Source organism: Glycine soja, chromosome 17 (assembly GCF_004193775.1).
Source record: "Glycine soja cultivar W05 chromosome 17, ASM419377v2, whole genome shotgun sequence".
NCBI lineage: Eukaryota > Viridiplantae > Streptophyta > Magnoliopsida > Fabales > Fabaceae > Glycine > Glycine soja.
In genome coordinates, this window is record NC_041018.1 from 15,039,247 (window position 1) to 15,059,188 (window position 19,942).

The 19,942-nt window shown below is 33.2% G+C and overlaps 1 protein-coding gene across 1 annotated transcript; it reads right to left on the minus strand.

Annotated features, from left to right (window-relative positions):
- Positions 1–18,105: 18,105 nt before the first annotated feature.
- LOC114392308 (zinc finger protein 7-like) lies at positions 18,106–19,369 on the minus strand. Its single transcript, XM_028353386.1, has one exon. It carries the CDS (start codon positions 19,032–19,034, stop codon positions 18,402–18,404), a length of 633 nt encoding a protein of 210 aa, XP_028209187.1. The 5' UTR covers positions 19,035–19,369; the 3' UTR covers positions 18,106–18,401.
- Positions 19,370–19,942: the final 573 nt, after the last annotated feature.

Genomic DNA, 19,942 nt, shown 5'->3' on the forward strand with positions numbered 1-19,942 from the left:
GGTCAAGTTTGCATATGATAATAACGATTTGCTTAGTTCTTAAAGATGGGGAGACCTTTGTCGTGAGGACATAATGATTTAAAAAACAGACATCGTGAAACATGAATAGCACTCCGTGACTTTTTTCATTGTCTTATTTCACGGAAGCTGTCTTCTATGTTGGGGTTGTACTTATCTTTATGTTTTTTCATATCTTCTCTCTTACCAAATTTCGAAGACCACTATTTACAGTCTTACACTGTTGACCAAAATTACATATATGACTTAGATGCACGGGATGAGCCATACACAAAAAGAGCTCGTGAGTGGAAGGATGGTATTTTATAATTTTGAAACTCTTAAGTGTCTTTTATTAGTTGGTTCATTTGATTCTTTTTAGCTTTTTATCTTCATAATTAAGTTATAGCAGTGAATAAGTTAATCGTATTCTTTCACTTAAGGAAATTTTACATAAGTAGTTTGCATCCCGTACTCCTGGCTGGGTAAGTAGGTTCGAGTCCATGGACTGACCCACAGGATCCGCGGTCCACGCGGGTAATGAACCAATTTTTTTTAAACAATTTATGGTTATGCAGTATTTTGGATTCGCCCCACTTAACACGTGGACTGTGCAGGTTTGGTCCGCAATTTGATTTGTAAGCCCGCTTATTAAGCCCAAATATATATTTTTAGTTAAAAACCGAAAGTATCAGATATTATTATGCATATTAAATAAGACAACAACTTAGATGAAATTTCTTTACTAGAGTAACTTTTAAGTGTTATCTGTATTATTTTTTTAAATTAGAACTAATAAAATTTTATCTTGATAATATGAATAATCTTTGAATATAATTTTATATTATAAAAATTACTAAGTACAACTTCAATTTTAATTGAAAAATAATTCAAGCATTACTTAAGAACATGTACCGTAAGAGATGTATCAACATCATTTTGTAGCACACATTAATTGGAGTACAAGTGTAACTTTAAGACTCATTTATACACGATATGTGATACAACATTTACTTCCATTCAATTAAAAAATCATTTGTTGTTGGAGATGTTTAAGTTTCATATTTTAAATTTATTGTTTGGATTTTTTTTTGTTAAGACATTATTTATTTTATTGATGTAATTGACTAATTGTTGAGATTTTATTTACATTTGTATTGAATTTAATTTGATTGTGTTGCATTTTTGTTGAAATTGTATTTTTTTTTTTAAAACTAGGCCCACAGACCAGCTTGTTTGACCCGTGGGGTCCGCGAGACGGGGGCAAACCAATTTATTAGGTCCGTGTAAGAGTGTGGGGCGGGTTGGTCCAGTCCCCTGCCAATGTGGGCTTACGCGGGCCGGTCGGCTCGCTTACCCACCCCTAAGTACTTCTAATGCTTGATATGATGTAACTAATTTTGATGAATAACCTCACACTACTAAAAAAATGACATTTTTACGACGATCCTTGATGCATTCTACGTCGGTTTTTACCCATCGTTATAGGTAACATCGTGGAATTTGTTTACACCTACGACAACGATTCCCAACCTGCCTTTGAATGTTCTAGATTTTAAGACAATTATGCTATCAAAACTGTCTTAGAATGAACGTCATTCAAAGATGATTTTGACTTCATAACCGTCTTAGAATGTGGTACATTTAAAAATGGTTATGAAGTCAAAACCTTCTTTGAATGACGTTCATTCTAAGACGGTTTTGATAACATAACCGTCTTAGAATCTGGAATATTCAAAGACGGTTACGATGCCAAAACCGTATTAAAATGAGTCTCATTCAAAGACTGTTTTGACATCATAACCGTCTTAGAACATGGTTTTTTTAATATTTTTTTTTCATTGTACCTATTATATTACAAGCGTTAAAAACAATCAACATACAAAAATAATGTATGCACCTAATTTTTTGGGAAGTTAAATGAGAGAACTACAAAAATCAATTGTATCAAATGATTTTCATTTATGGAAATTCATCTCTTTTCCTATAAGTGCTCGTACATAATTTTATCCAAACATGCATGACAATAAAATCCATTACATGTATTCCAAGACTCAGTCCAAAGGCTAGGCTTGTATGGTTTATTTGGAGAGAAATCTATTGAGAAGAATTAGATGGAGCCTTAATAAAAATCTAATGATTATAAACTTAAAGAAAGAGAAAAGGATTATTATTGATGTCATTCCCCATTAATAGTGTAACGAATGAATCTAATGAGTGAGTAAGGGAGCTAAAAACTTGACATGGGTCACCACTGGATCAAGGGCATCATCTTGCTTGCACATCACCCAGGGGACACCTATGGCCAATCCAACAGCCATCTTTGCAGCCCAATTTGTGTATGCATGACCAACAACTCCCACTTGCCTGCTTTCTGGTCCATACTCATTCTCAATCTACAAATTTCAAACAAAAATGGAGACAAACTATAAGATTTTTTCTTCAACTAGTGATTTTTTAGCATGAATTTTGTGAGTTCTAGATCCACTTCACAATTTTTTCTTTAGACATGTGCGATGGTCACTCTACACTGTCTTCAAAAACTTATTCGCATGGTGTGGTAGTGCCCATTATTTAACATGTTCTTCCCAATAATGATTGTAGTGACAAAATTGAAAAGATTTTGAATTGCAAACCCATAATGTTAAAAAAATTTGAGAAAAAAAAGAACATACAATTATCCTAAGTAGTGATTTATTAGAATGAATTTTGTGAGTTCCAGATCCACTCCATAATTTTTTTAAATCAACATTTCACTTTTCAATCAGGAACTTATTCCCATGCAAAAAAACACTTTCAGCTATTATGCTCCTTTGCTAAAAAAAAATAGGTGAAAGGAACTGCCTACCTGAGAAAGAATGATTGGACCACCCTGAGACTGAAATAACTTTTCATTCTTGATCATGTGCAGTATTTTGAGTAAAACCTTGCATTCCACCCTAAAAGTAAAAAAAAAGTATTTTTCTGGTTAAGACCATTCAAAACTTGTTGAGTAAGCAAAGAGACTAAGAAGACAAAGAACTAAATTTTTTAAAGTAAGATACAACCTTAAAAGGGCCATTATCTATTCTAAAGTAGATGCCAGGAACATACTTCAACCAAACAAGAAATCCTCTACACCATCATCAAACAATGTGATTAACCATTGATACTAAGAAACCAAAGAAATCCACAAGGGAAAGTTGAAAGTGCATGTATCGAAAGATCCACTCAGCACACACATAATGTCCACCCTTTGCATTGTCTTAACAAACCGTACAAGATTGAACCTCCCTTCAAAATTGTACCGCAAGCGAACGCCATAAAAATCATTGATCCGGACCATCCTTAAGTTGGCTTTACATGGTACAAAACTTACCAAGGCCTGAACTCCTCCAGCTACAACAATGGCCTCTCCATTTCTATCGTTAAATGAAAAATTCCAAAGTGCACCAACAGCCTCTTGCCTGAATAAATATCATAAAGTTAAAGCAATGTTGGAGTGAATGCAATATTTTTCAAGATACAACATCACAGGTCAAAAGAATAAGCATTAAAGGTATACCTTTCATGAACCAATTATCTCACAAACTTAAACTCTTGGGGTAAATATAAATGGAACTATCATCAGTCACTATTAAGGAATCAAACCATTATGGGCATGCAATTAATTTTTTAAACTAATTGCACCCCAATATTCAACATATAGTATTGGAATCATGAAAAGTAGTCACGAGTTCTACATCTAAGATTTTAAGAGGAAACTGAAATCAACATTGAGAAGAAAACATTGATAAAGGTACTTGGAAATACATGTAAAACACTTGGGGTTAGGGGGTAAAGGATGCACTAATGGAGCCTTGCAAAGGAAGCATGTAGATGTTGGACATTTAAGAGGAGTTTAAATAAGTTTGTTAGATATGTTTTTAACAGAGGCACATGTTATTGCTTCATAGTCCAGTGAATCCATTGTATCTGTGCTTCTTTCTTTCTCTGTCCCATTTATTTGTACCTTGTTTCTTAGTTTGTCCTAGTCGCTTGCATGTTTTTTGTATGTGTCAGGTTTTGCTTTACTTTCTTTTGAAAACTTGATTTTGCTCTTTTTATCGATAGAGTTGGGAGAATAAACAAGGTAGCTGGTGTAAATACATTTTGCATAATGCATGCTCACTTTTCTAGAGCAAAGAAACTAATGTAAAGCAACTGAAAAATTATGCGAGGACTAGAAAAATTGACCATAAAACTCAGATTTGTTCTGGAGAGAGGGGAAATGATTTGTTTCCTATGGTGAATGTAATTTGTGGCACGTTTGCAATATCATTGTAGTCTATAAATGTTTGTCCCACAAGATTGGGGAGCTTCTCTAATGCAATCCTCCCAAGGATCCCAAGGAGGGGACCTATCACTAGAGCCATGGTTAGGAGACTCCAAGATGATTGGGCTAGGGATGCAAGAGAAGGCCCTAGGGTTCTCATGAGCCTTAGGGTAGATTTTGGGTCCATGAGCTAAAGATGAGGCCACTTATCTTTGTACATATTAGATTAGAGTTTTATTATTTCTTTTTGGGCCTTGTATTTAGGGCTCCATAGTGTAGGGAGGGTACCCCCACAAGTTTAGAGTACCCTAGTAATGTAGGATTTTTCAGCTCTTGTATTTTAGGGCACTTAGACTAGTTTTTGTATTAGGGGTAGTTTTGTAATTTCACATGCATTAAGTGCAATATTTGATATGTGTGTTGGGAGAGAAATTTAATTGAATTGGGAGAAGCCCAATCCAATTAAATTTCAGACCAGCCTAAGAGGGAGGTGAGCATTTGATTGTTACACCTCATTGCCACATCATATGGTCACACTTTGTGCATATCCTTCATGTTTTACATACCTCATGACACCTAAGCACACTTAGTGGAAAATCTTGGATTATTGGACTGAATCATAACTAAAATTTACTAATCATAATTAGTGAAATTTTTGCTCCACAAATTCAAATTCAAACTCAAGTGAAATTTGAATTTCTATTCAAATTTTCCTCCAATTTTGTGTGACACTTAGGCTATAAATAGAGGTCTTGTGTGTGCATTTTACAACTTTGATCATTTAAGAAATTAGACTTCAAAATTCAGACCTCATTCCCTTCTCTCCCTCTCCCTCCACTCATTTTCTCCTACCTTCAAGCTTTTATCCATGGTTTCTTATGGTGGTGAGCTTGTTATTGACTCATCTTCTCCTTGAAATGACATCTCTAACCACCTTTCCTCCTTCTCCATTTCACTTTCATTAATCTTCAAGAAGCAAAGGACTACATTGATGAAGAATATCCAAGGTCTACAAGCTCTATATGGAGCTACATTATTCTCACACAAATTTTACAGAAAAAACTAAGAGCTTGTTAGTCCTTAGTAGGAAAAAGAGTTATTGAATACTCAATTCAAAAGTAAAAAAGATATTTCTGATATGTAATCCATTATACAACAATTACCTCATCGACATATTTTAATATTTTTTTTCCTTTGTATTCTTTTGCTTAAGTTGAACTTGCATCCAAAAGACAATCATGTGGCAAAAAGTACATAAGGGGCTCTTTTTTCTTTGTGATTCGCCCCAACTTTCATTATGCATCGTTGTTTCAATAACATGATTGTAGGTTTAAAGGTAAACTTTGGTTAAGAGAATTGAAATAAAGGGATTATTGTCAAAAGAAATAACAAGAGGAAAATGAGAAGTACTGTACAAAGTTATAAATGTTCTATTATACGAGCAGAGTCCAATGTCCTCACATATAGTTTTAGGCTTTAATTGAAGACATAAGAAGATATAGAAAGAATGCTTAAAATACCAGTAGAGCTTTGGATAATCACTATGAGTATAAGGGTGAAAGGTATAGAGAACAGACCCCAGAAATTATATATTCCCATATTGAATCACCATAGTTATGGATGATGTTTATACATTCATAACTCCCATATCCTTCTGCTCCAATGGCATGGTTAATTTGAGTGAAAATTATTTGCAAACGATAACTAGTAAGAAAGAGACATCAAACAAAAAAGGAACCAACAAAATAAGTACCAAGATAGAAGTATAATGTGAGATCGTATTGTTGTTCCGGAAGTCAAAGAGGTCCCTAAGTCAATAATAGCATCACAACCACCCTCACATAGCCCTGGAAAGTCAAATTTTATATTGTAAGTCATGTCTATGGGAGTGGAACAAATGAAGTAGAAACAGTGGTGTAAGTTGGCAGTCAAAAACACTTTCATTATGTGAAAATGATTACAAAAAAAATAATGAAAATATAGGGCATGTAGATTAAACTACAACTATAATAGAATTGAAAGAGAACCTTTTGGCTTGTTTGCTATTAGAATATCACCCACCTCAATCTAAAGATGAAAACAAAAAATGTCAATATATTGACATGGTTGATGCTAAGAGGTACTCAGAAGTGAATAAAGTTGTAAAAATAACAATTGACCCGCCAATAATCCTTTTGAGTAAGTCGAACATAAGTGTGTTCACCTTTAAAGTGCCTCAAGTCAATCCCACTAAAGACAATCTCACCCCCTACCTTTGTCACTAGGTGTTGCTTTAGCCAAAGGGAGAAACATTAAAAGTGTCCAAAGGAAGTGTGGAAACATTAAAAGCTGATTTAAGTGTCCAAAGGAAGTCAAAGATGAGCTTTTGAAGATTGCTTTAGAGAAACAGAAGAGAGAAAATTCTGAGATTCCAAATGTGGCCTATGAGGTGTCATGTAATGATGAAATTCAAATTACTGTAGCAACTACAAATGTTAAAGCCAAATACAATGTTGCTAAAAAAAGGCTCATGGATATGTTTTGTACAAATCCATCATCTGCAATATGAAAGAGACAGAAGGACAAACTAAGGCAAGCTAACATTAAAGAGTTATGTGACAAAACTCTTAAGGCAGATGTTCATCAGTACATTGGTCATTTTTGGTATCAAGTTGGCTTATCATTCAACCTTGTTAAACTGAATAGCTTTTAGGATATCATTGATGGCATTGTTGGCTATGGCCCAAATCTGCCAGCTCCTAGTTATAATGATATTAGAGTTCCACTGCTCAACAAGGAGATGAAACTAACTGAAAATTTGTTGAAGGATCATAAGTCGTAGTGGGGCAGACATGGTTGTTTTATTATGCCAGATGCATAGACTGACAAGAAGCAACAAAGCATTATTAATATTCTGGTCAATTCTCCTACAGGGACAAAGTTTCTGAAGTCAATTGATGGCTCTAAATTTGTGAAGACAGATGAAAAGTTATTTAAGTTGTTTTATTCCCTTGTAGATGAGATAAAAGAGCATGATGTTGTTCAAGTTACCACTCCAAGTCTTCCATTGTCTCCAAAACACAATGTCAACAAACCTCAAAGCTAAAGCTTTCAGAGTTTAAAGAACATGGCAAGAGAGTCCTCTCTGAAGCCTCATGAAAATGTTGAAGTCAAACCTGAACTAGCTAGCAGCGACAATATCTTGCATTTCATAGAACCTGCATCATAAAATTCAATTTCAGGACCCTATTATGGCTTTTGGTGCACGTAAGTTGTCTTCACCCTCATCTTCATCATCAGGGGACAAAAACTTGAAGCATACCAATGACAAAATTGGAAACTCTAAATTGTCTGCATCTTCAACGAAGGGCCGTGGATCTGTGGGTAGGATCAAAAGGAAGGTAAATACGCGTAGTGTTTCACGATCGCTATCGGTATCATGATATGTTTCCAGTTCCAACTCTTCCTTTCGGAAACAAAATACTATTGCTTCTAAGTCCAACAAAAGAGGACATGATCATGAAGGTGAAAACGTGAAGATGGGGTACATAATGAGGCCAAAAGTGAGCACCAAAGTTGATGCACTAGATAAATCTGTTCTTGCAGCTTGAAAATTGAATTTCAGTAGAGGAAAAGTGATTTAACTTCAGCAACAACATTTGTATAATAATGTAGATTAATAGACCACAAGTATGCTTGCTGAGCTAAGGAAGAGCAAGGTAAACGCTCTACTTGGTGCATTTCGAATAGTGATATCTAAAAAATACGTTGGTGCATGCAACCTAAACCATTTTTGTCTTCTCCATGAACCACATCGGTCCATTTATGATGTGAGAAATTGAAGTTTGCAACTAGTGAGAATACATAAATCCTATATGATGCAGTGACTTAGTGTTATTTGGCTTAAAATTGTAAAAACATCACTCACCTCTTAATTTGCTTGCTTCCTAAACGACTGTTGAAAGTCTTTGTAGTATATTTTCAAGTCAACAGTGATTGCAAGTCTCTGAGATTCTCTGCATGCAGTAGATTACAAAGGTAATTTATGTAATGAATGAATATAATTCAAATTTTATTAATAATTATTTACTAATTTTATTGCTTAATTTATATAATTGGTCAACATCAATACAGAAATAGAAGTAGATATATCAACATGAATTCCATCAAAACTTCATCATTGAAACACAAGAATTTATGGAGTAATCCACAAGTAAATTACACCAATCCTTGAATAAAAAAGAGCGAGGAATTCCAGTATAAGCGACCTTCAAATTAGTCAGTCATAATAGATTTGAATTATAGTACCCGTATGGTCTTGTATCCTAAAGTTTTATCTTTATAACCAACATGTTTTAATCCCCTCCCACCAGGTTGGTTCATTAGGTGGATAAAATGATACTATTATTCCTCACCAAACATATTGAAAAATTGAAAAAGCTAATGGGAAAAACAATCCTAAAAAGATAAACAAAAACTTTAATTTTTTTCCCTTTCAAAAGAATTATAAGTACACCTAGTCAAGTCAAACATAATTCATTTGAAGAGAATGCAGAAACCTACTGTACAAAAGTATTATCTTAGCAAACAAGAAAAGAACAAGTATCAGACAAATGAAGATTATCCAAGGATGGCATTGAAACTGCTTATACAATGAACAACAACAAGCATGTGGTAATGTTGGCAGCACTGTGGTGGACCCTAATATTGACCTTATGTTAAGGGAAGACCTAAGAGGTTTTCACCAGCCCTAATATTGTTATGTTTCCATTTGAGGTAAAACCAAGTTCATCATTATATATTGTTTCACATACTCAATTTTTTCCTTGGTTGTTACTGCATTATTATTCTGCAAAATGGCTTAAAAATGGATGGAAAGTATGGTTATGAGGAAAGCAATGGTTTCAAACTAAACCTACGCCAAGGTCTTCTATTTTATTCATTGATCACTAATGGTACAATTGATCTGGTTAATATCATTTGTTCTCATGATTTTTAAGTTATGTGGTTCTCGTGTGGGTAAGACTAGATTAAGAATCACAAAGGACAAAATGTAACACTACAAACTCTTGTCCCTCAATATGGATATGGGTTCTAAACTCAAAACATGTTCACCGGATGCAAGGGTGACAGAGAGCAATGAATCTTACATTTTGCAAACAAATGTGTTCACTGGAGGCAAGGGTGACAGAGACCAAAGAATCTTTCTTTGGTTTGATCCCACAAAAGCATATGACAAATACTATGTGCTATGGAACATGTATCAAACTATGGAAGTACTCCCCTCAAAACTCCACTCTATATTTTCATATAGAAAAGTAAACAAAACCACAACTTGTCAATGGCAATAGTATACTATGCTTAATAACATAATAAACTAACAAAGTGATAGAGTTCATAAGGGTTGTACTCAAATTCCACAAGAACATAAGTTCAAATCTCACTGTCAATTTTAAGAATTTTTTTACTAGATAATTTATAAGTATCTTTGTAAAGGTTTGTTGAGATTGCAACCCTGGTTTGACCTTGATGAATTATAAGGTTCAACTTATCTAAATTTTATTATTGTTATCAACCAAAAAAATAACATCATAGTAAATCAAATTGTGGTTTGCACGATAACATCCCAATATGGGTGTTGAAGAACCTAAAGGGCTTGCGAGTGAAGTTCCCCTTTGAACAACCCATGAAGGTGTACAACAACTTGTGGAATGCTGATGATTAGACCACAAGGGGTGGTTTTTAGAAAATAGGTTAGTCTAAACCACCCCTTATAGCAGAATACAAAGGGTTCCACGTTGATTAAGCTGGAGCTTCAGTGAATGCAAAGTTCTATGCTACACAAGGCAAGAGGTGGTGGGATCAACCACAGTATCATGACCTTCATGCTTCTTAATGGAGATGGCTCAGGTGGGTGCGAAGGAAGTACACCATCTACTGTTGGATCGAGTGGCCTCAGAATAATTAAGAGGGGGGTTGAATTAATTATTCCTAAAACTTTACCAATTAAAAATTACTCTTTTAAGGCTTTTACTTTTGTTGTTAAGAGAATATGGAGTAGAAGAGAAACTTAACAGAAAGTAAAAGAAAAAATTAAATGCACAGCGGAAAGTAAAAGAGTAGGGAAGAAGGAAACAAACACACAAGAATTTTTATACTGGTTCGGCAACAACCCATGCCTACCTCTAGTCCCCAAGCGACCTGCGGTCCTTGAGATTTCTTTCAACCTTGTAAAAATCCTTTTACAAGCAAAGATCCACAAGGGATGTACCTTCCCTTGTTCTCTTTGAAACCCTAGTGGATGTACCCTCCACTAGAACTGATCCACAAGAGATGTACCCTCTCTTGTTCTCAGTCAAACCCAAGTAGATGTACCATCTACTTGTACCACAAATGATGTACCCTCCAATGTGTTAAGAAAAAGATCTTAGGCTGTTACACCTTTGATACTTTGTGAATGGGGATACAAAAGAATTCTCAGGCGGTTAAACCTTTGAACGCTTTTGTATTAGGGAATGGGAAGAATCAAAAGAATTCTCAAACTGTGTCGTTTTGAATTCTTTGACAAGGGAGAAGGGAGACACAAAAGAATTCAGGCGGTTAGTTCCTTGTTCTTTTGGAAAAGAGAGAAGAGAGACACAAAAAGAATTCAGGCGGTTAGTCCTTGGCGAATTCTTTTTGGCAAAGGGAGAAGAGAATGAAAAAGATGAATAGCGCAAGTTTTCAAGGTTTAGAAAACCAGAAAACTTCAGAAAGCTTTTGGTACAAAAGAAGAAGAAGAAGAACTTCAAAGAGATTTCAAGGCTTGTAAAGGATTGATTGGAAAAGCAAAAGTATTCAAGATTGTTGTTAGAAAGATTGATTAAAAAATGCAAAACAAAGCCTTGCTTTTATAGACTCTTCATGTCTGGTCAAGAAGGTCATTCAGAAGAGTTATAACTTTTAGAAAAACTTAAAACCCATTTGAAAAAGTCAAAACCTTTTTGAAGAGTTACATCTTTAGATTTTTCAGAAACAAACACTGGTAATCGATTACCAAATATGTGTAATCGATTACACAAAGCTTTTGAGTGAAACAATGTGACTCTTCACTTTTAAATTTGAATTTCAACGTTCAAGGGCACTGGTAATTGATTACCAAAACATTGTAATCGATTACAGCCTTTTGAAAATATTTGGAACGTTGTAAATTTAGTTTGAAAACATTTTCAAACTCATTTTGCTACTGGTAATCGATTACAACAATATGGTAATCGATTACCAGAGAGTAAAAACTTTTTGGTAAAGGTTTTGTCAAAAAATCATGTGCTATTCAAAGTTTAGAAAAACTTTTTAATACTTATCTTGATTGAGTCCTTTCTTTATTCTTGAATCTTGAGTCTTGAATCTTGATCTTGATTCTTGAGATCTTGAATCTTGAATCTTGATTCTTGTTTGTAGGCTTTCTTCTTGAGTCTTGAATTCTTCTTGATTCTTGAACTCTTGACTTGTTCTTGATTCACTTGAGATGTTCTTTGATTCACTTGAGTTGTTCTTTGATTCACTTGAGTTGTTCTTTGATCTTTTGAGCTTTTTGTTCATCACCTTTGTCATCATCTTTTGTTGTCATCATTGTTATCATCAAAACACCTTTGAATCATTGTTGATTCATCATGAAGCTTTGCTTCCACATCTACAACTACTGCACTGACAATAAATAACTACACCTTGGAGGGGAAAATATTTCAAGTAACCAAATTTCGACCAAATTCCTTTTAGGATTTTTAAATAACTACACCTTGATATGTAAAAAATGTTGTATTTGCTAGGGTAACAATTGTTGAGAACAACAACCATATATGAAAAACTCATGCACAAAACGACATTCATTACAGCATCAAAATAAAAGCCTGAAGCTACCAGCTCAATGTATATAGAACAAGAATGAAATAAGTAAGGCATATACAACTCAAGGTACTTACCTGTATGACAATGGCTTATTTACAACGGTGGTGCAACACACGTTCCACGACAGTTGTAGACAAACGGAGTCAGCCAACCACCACAGGTGATTACACGAGTTGACTGAGGGAGCCCACGAATGACAATCACTCAAGAGTGGACAACGAAAAGAGGGTGGCGGAGGACACGACAGAGCTAAGGGACGAATTAGGTAGATATGTGCTTCAAAGGAGTCGTGGTGGCAAAGGAAGTAAGGGAATTAAAACGATAATGGTTATCACAAAAAACCGTTGTCGTTTAATTCCCCATAATTAAAAAATTATCACTGCGTCACATTCTAAGATGGTTCTTTATAATCGAATTAGAATATTCGTTGTAAAAAACAAATTTCACTCCTCTAATTACAAAAATGTCATTGCATCACATTCTAAAATGGTTTCCCATAATCGTCTTTAAATGTGCGATGTAAATAAGCTATTTTTTAATAGTGTCAGTGTGACAGAAATTGAAATTATATGTTGACAGAAATTCAAATTATATGTTGTGTATATAATGATTTATGAGTCTCATCTTTTAATTTTCTAGGAACCGAGGATGTCCGGACGCCATTAACAATAAATTGTGCCAAGATAATAAAAAAGAAATACGAATTATTAAAATTCTTATTAATTTTTAAATTATAAGAGTAAATATTTACATTATATAAGAGTATAAAATTTATTGAAGTGGATTAATTCCTAGAACACAACTTTAGATATTTACATTATATGGACAAATACTTTACATAGAAACATGTTAACTTCTAAACCACATGAGTATTTGTTTTTACATAAATGCATATTAATATTTAAATCACATGGATTAAATATTTTCATCACATGAAGATAAGAAATTATAATATTGATTTTAAGCTTTCCCGGTAATAAAAAAATAATATTGATATTACATAGAATTAGTGATGTAAATTTCCACATAAGCATATTAGCATTTAAATTGTGTAAATAAATATTTATAAATATGTAAATGAAAACTTTATACGAATGTATTATATATATAAATTATATTATATTGGTAATCATTTTAATGTTAATTATTTTCAATATCTGAAAATATAAATAAAGAAGAAAGGACAGGTTCATTACATAAAAAATAATAATTCATCTAGATTGCATATTTATGTCTGTGTATATCGGTGTGTGCATGTATGTCTTTATGTTATATATATGATTCATTTTTTATTTTATCTATTTGCTATACATTAATCATGTAATATGAATGTTTAACCCCTATATTGTATGAGTATGGTCTTGGACCTTGTAAGTAAATTCAGCTAATATTCACCAAAAGAAAAAGTTCAGATAATATTATCGCAGGAACAAGGTGTTTACATACCATCTTCTCGTTCATGCATGTGACCGGCCTGTTGTGGTTCTTGATCTTGAGGGTTGATAGGCTTGTAGTGATATCATTAGTCAGTGAGCTATAAAAGGCTAACCCATTAGTATGAAAAAGGAATCTAGATAGATGTATATAAATAGGGGCACATCAACCGCATTCCTGAAATTTCTCTGCTGCATATTATAAAATATGTCTTATTTCTGCAGTTTTGTGTATGTCAAGCCTTGAAAATTTGGCACCCCTATGAGCAGCATCACATTACTCGGCTACAAGATTATATTCGATGGCTAGGCTAGTTAGGGGGAGCGGCCGGCCGGGCCGGAGTGGTTTGATTTAAGTGTGACAAATTTCTTTTAGAAAAATAATTATATTTTTCCAAGAAAATTAAGTTATATAAGATTCAAATTCTGACAATATCAGGAGAAAAATATCCTTTTTGTATGTGGTCACGATTTTCAACAAAATTAATTTATGAAAACTTTATATCAATATCATAATAATTAAGAAAAAAAAGAAGATAACATTGATTTTGTAAAAAAAAAAAAAACTTTAATTTTCGTGATATAACAAAGATAAACCATGCATGACTTATTGGAAGTGACCTAAGCAGCATTAGTCCTTATATTTTTTCTAAAATTTAATTTTTAATTCCTAAATTTTTGTTTAACTGATCAGGGTCCTTCAACTTTTTTTTATTAAGATTTTTAGTCATTAAACTTTTGTTTGACTGGTTAATGTCTCTCAACTTTTTTTCATTAAGGTTTTTAGTCTTCAAACTTTTGAAAAATTCAATTTTTAGTCTTTCAAATCTTACTAAATAAATAAAAATGAAGAGTTCAAATTTTTGTTCAAGTACTAATTTAAAATTGAAATTTTTAAAAGTTTAGGGACCTTGATAAATCAAACAAAATTTTAAGAACTAAAAATCTTAATGAAAACAATTTAAAAAACTTGATCAGTTAGACAAAATTTAAACACTAAAAATTGAATTTTAAAAAAATTTCGAGACTAAAAACTTAATTAACTCAAATAAATAAATCAGTATAGAGAAGCTATGCTTATGTTTTATTCTTACAAAACATTCACTAACTACAGAATAAACTCATTTAGAACTTTCAGAAAAATAAACTTGAAGTACATCTATCATCTCATATATTGCACAGGTGTTGGTGAAACTTTTGTGAAGAACTTATCTGTTTATATTATTTTTTATTCAGTTATCCTACACCTACATAACTTAGTAGTTGTTTTTTTTTATAAAAAAAAAATTGGATAGAAAATGGTTTTTGATTGCTTGGTTGGCTTTCTATATTTACCCTCATCCTCCTATGACTTTATTTTTTGCGTTTTTGGGTGCGAACTAATTGCTGGGGTAAAGTGAAATGCAGGAGCAAAACTGAAATTGATCTCCGATTTACTGAATTTAGAGCAGATAATTGAGATCCACTATGACAAGAGCCCAAATGCATATATCTTTGCCGGGACATAATGACATTTGTTGCGTTTGCAAGTGCTTTTCAATGTTCTCGTTCTGTTTGTAAATCCCCAAACCTAGGTGTAAGTTCTGTGATGAGTAGCAAGCAAGTGGGTCTTCTATGTTCTAAGTTTCATATCTCTATTAGGCTATTGATAAGTGTACCTCCGCCAATTAGAATTTTACCTCCCTTTTCCTTTTTGCTTATATTTTATTATCCAAAATACACTTTTGTACCCCCTTTTTCCTAGTGAGGGTCATCCACGTGAACAATTTTTAGACCCACCTGAACAATTTCAGAATGGCATTGCATAATAATGAGGACCACGGTGTTCTTTCCACATTGGTGACTATTTCTGCATCAAGAGTTCCAATTGTTAGAAAACCTTCAAAGAGCACAAAGATGATTCTACATGTTTCTTCTTGGGACTTATCTTCTTCTCTATTTAACATTTCAAAACCCAACTTCACGTACAATTGATAAATATAATGGAAAGGAAGATAAAGTCCAACACCACCCAAGTCGACCCTTGATTAAAAACGAAATCCAGCACAACAATAACAATTTGGAGAGGAGTTATAAAGGTTGACTTGGTGGTTAAAGGGAGAAGGAAGAAATTGTGGATTCAAATTTCTTCCACCAACAAAATCTAACAAATTGACTAATAAAAAAAATAATAACTTGGAGAACAAAACAAAGAATTACTAAATCCTCAAGCCTGAATGATTAGATGGTGTTGATGGTGATGAGGGCCAAATGCATGATGATTCCATCTGTAACAGACACATGGTGGTGTGTCCCGAGCGATTATTTTTGGATTAAATGGATGGGAGTTGAGTGACTTCTTATTGAGAACGAAATCAAGTTAGTTTTCCCTTCTTCTAAAATTAGGGATCGATGACTTGTTCAGACGATATTTGTTGGTGTGAATGAAAGTGAGAGTTTATTCCTAACATGTTTGAATATTATTTTTAGAATAAGGGGTACTTTGGGAAGAATAGGTAGAAAGGAGGTACACTAAACAATGTTGGGAGGTATATTTAATAATTGGTCGTGCATTATTTTGTATTTTTGCTCTGTTGGGCCTTGGTTAGGGTTTTTAGGCAATTTTTATTATCATTTCTTAGTTGATATTCTCACCTCTTCTTTTTCAAAAACTATTGAAAAGACCTATCTACCCTTGGAAGCATTCCCACCTCCCTTCCTCTCAATCTTCCCCTCCTCCACTCTCCACCCACTTTCACTGCCTTCTTCTCTTTCTCCATTTTTTCTTCACACTCTCACATCCTTCTTCACTTTTGATGTTGAGGTACATTTTTTTTTTTTGAGTTCAAGTCCAACAAAAATGTAATTTTGTTGTGTAACAATACACAATAGAATCACATTTTCGTAGTGTTTGACAAAGATGTACAATGAAAAAATATTTTTATTTTGCATTTTATATAACCAAAATATAATTTTGTTATATGTTATGCAATAAAATCATATTTCCATTGTAGTATAAGGGGTAAAAGTACTAAGCAACGAAAATAGGATTCTACTGTATAAAATATATAATGAGATTACATTTTTGCTACTTAATTTTTTTAACCCTTATACTACTACTAAAATATGATTCCATATTTCCATTGAACATTTTATACAACAAAATCATATTCCTATCAAAAGGGTATTTTTGGAACAAAAATATTTTTAAACACATGGAGTGATAATAGCAAAAGGGTGAGAATAGAAATTCCCAGTTTATTTTATTAGGATTCCCTGTTTAAAGACCCAAAAAGAAGAAGTAATATGATGGTCACACACAAATGTAAAAACAATAAAGTGAATGAATGGCTTAAATATTCTTTATGTCCCTCTAGGTTATCGTTTTTTTATTTTATTTTTGGTCTCTATAATGTTTTCTTTTTTAAAAAAAATAGTTTTGATAAGTTGGTGATTTTTCCATTTTGATTCTTATGAGTTTTTTTTTTCATTTTTAATTTTTATAAGTCTGTGTTTTTTTTTTAATTTTAGTCCTGTAAGATTTTAATTTTTTATAGTTCCCAAATTTTTTTAAAAGTGTAAGCTTATCAGAATTAAAAATAAACAAAAAATTTATAAGAACCAAAATAAAAATAACTTATATGAAAGAAAACATAATTAACTCACTTAAAATCTATTGTTTAAAAAACACTCTTTCTGTTTTCTTTTTTAACGCTTTCAATTAGAAATAAAAATAGTCTGTAAAGGACATTCTGAAGGTAATAGAAAGATTTAATTTAAGAACACTTATATTGTTACAGCATATATTTTATATAACACTTTTTTTATAGCTTATTCTTTGTATTCTTTATCACATCATACACTTTTTGTAGCTTATTCTTTGTATTACTAAAATGTATGTGACAATGTGTAAAATTAACACTGGACGCCAATCATACAAACACTTAGCTTTATTATTTTTGTAGCTGTACATTCCTAACCCGTGTGAACTGATGCAACATTGTCGCTTGCATGTTGGATATAGGTGTACTTTCAGTAGATTTGGGAAATCAACATGGTTCCATTTTCTTGTCCTCTACCTTCCCTTCTTATGTCCAAAATCAGTCTTACTCCTTTATTTTCATTCTCATTTAATTTATCAACAACAAAAATGCGCAGGGATGTTGTTAAAGTCATTAAAAAAATTACCTTGATTTTATATATCCTTGGAGTAAGAATCCGATATTTCATAAGAAAAAAGGCCGAAGGGGGGAAAGGGGAAAGTTTTATGGCTAGTTTGATTTTCTTTCTGATCCTTTTTGTGTTTAAAAAATATTTCTTATAAGAGTTTCATACACTTTGATTATCATATCAATCAATTTTTCATCTATAATCTATTAAGTTTTAAAAGTCATTTTAAAAATAATTGAAAAACCAAAAAGCAAAAAAGAAAACAACTAAAAAGATATTTTCCTATCTTTTTCTATTTTCATCTTGTTCAACTTCTCTCCTAATTTCATAATTTACTATATATCTTACATCACTATCTACCAACTGTTCGAGCAACCTTATTTAATTATATTTTCAAAACCACAAAGTTATTTTTTAAACATGGAAATGATACACACACTCTTAATGTAGCAAACTTGCAATTAATACACATTGACATGGAATTGTTTCCATTCTCAAACCAATTAGTACAAGTACAACTACTGAATTACAACAATATCCTTGACATTTTATTAGCACAAGTGGCATCATATATAGCATAGGGGGAAACCATTAAGAAAAAGCAGCAGCAGTAGTGGTTTAAACCAGGACTCTGAGCATAGAAGTTGGACCAAATTAATGTATCAGAGCCGAAGATCTAAGTCAATCTTCTTAACATCTGATGATTCTTGCTTTGGCAATAAGTCCCCACGAAAGCTACCTGGCCAATAGAAATCCACAGCTTGTTCAAGCATAAAGGGTGTCCATGATGATGCCACTGATCCAACCCCAACATTAATGGCATCACTACTACTGAATCTAGCCACCATAGCAGACCTTTCTCTGTTAGGCCTGTGCACAAGAGAGTGAGGCTTAATTCCCAGTGACCTAGTTGCCAGAGAAGTAGTGTAAGAAAACCCAATTCTGTGATGATGAGATTGGTGGTAGCTTCTAGCAGCTTCTCTCTCCCTCTTGTGTGCATTCTGGTGACCCCCTAAGGCTTGTGAACTGTAAAACTTTCTCATGCAGAAGTTGCATGAGAATACCTTGTTGTTGTTGCTGTGGAGAGGCCTTGATGATGAGTTTTGTTCTTCTGCTGGCATGTTGATGTCTCCTTTGAGGCCTAGACTCAGCCATTCTCCTAAGTTTTCCCCTTCTGGGGTGGTCACAATTTCAGTGATGTTGCTGGCACTGTTTTGTGATCCACCACCATCCACATGATCATGATCATGATCATCATCAACTTGATCATCATCATCCTCCCTTATGAAGGTCATAGTAATTAGAGAATAGTTTTTGCGGTAGAGGGATAAGTGATTGGCCTTAAATAATAAGGACAAAGAAAGAGGAAAGGGGTGTGATTGATTGAGTACAAGGGGAAAGGAACTAGGAAAGTGGGAGCTGAATATTATTTGGTGAAGTGTTTGTTGTTGTCTTTATGAACTCAGCACTACGCCATGTCTTGCGTTCCCACCGAGTTTTGCATATACTTCAAGAGCGGGGAATTGGGACAATGCTAATGTCATCTCTGGTGGTGTTGGCAATTTATGGCTTCAGATTCCTACTTGTCTTGTGATTTACACTACTTATAGCATCTATATAATAGGTGCTATCAGTGGTGGATTTGGAATGGACCCTTGACTATTAAAAGGGTTATGTACTGTTAGAGTCAGATTGCATTTTATTATATTTTTACACTTCACATACGTGGCACCAAAGTTGAGAAACAATACGTATTGGAATCGTTGTAGGTAAAACATAATGCTGCAATGAAGAGAGGAAAATTTTTGGGTGATCTGTACCAAAAGGTCTTCTGCAGTCCAACAAAGTCCAATGATCAATGATCTCTTGCTTCTTTTAAGAAAATATTTCTTGAATATAAAAGTGGGAAAATCAAAATCATTCTTTTTAATTTTCCAGTTATTTTTAATTATACATGATGTTAATTTCTTGAAGTCAAATAATGAAATTCTTTCTCTTATGTGTTCTAGACTCTCTTTTTTATATAGAAATTGGGCCAATTTGGTACATTAAGTAGTCTATGTGTTGGTCTAGTAAAGAAATCTAATAACTAGCTAGGTGCTGATTATTGTAGGATTTGTGTAAGGCGATATTTCCCTCACATAAGAAACACCTAATAATTTAATCGAGAATGATATAAATAGGCTAAATAAGATCTCAAGTA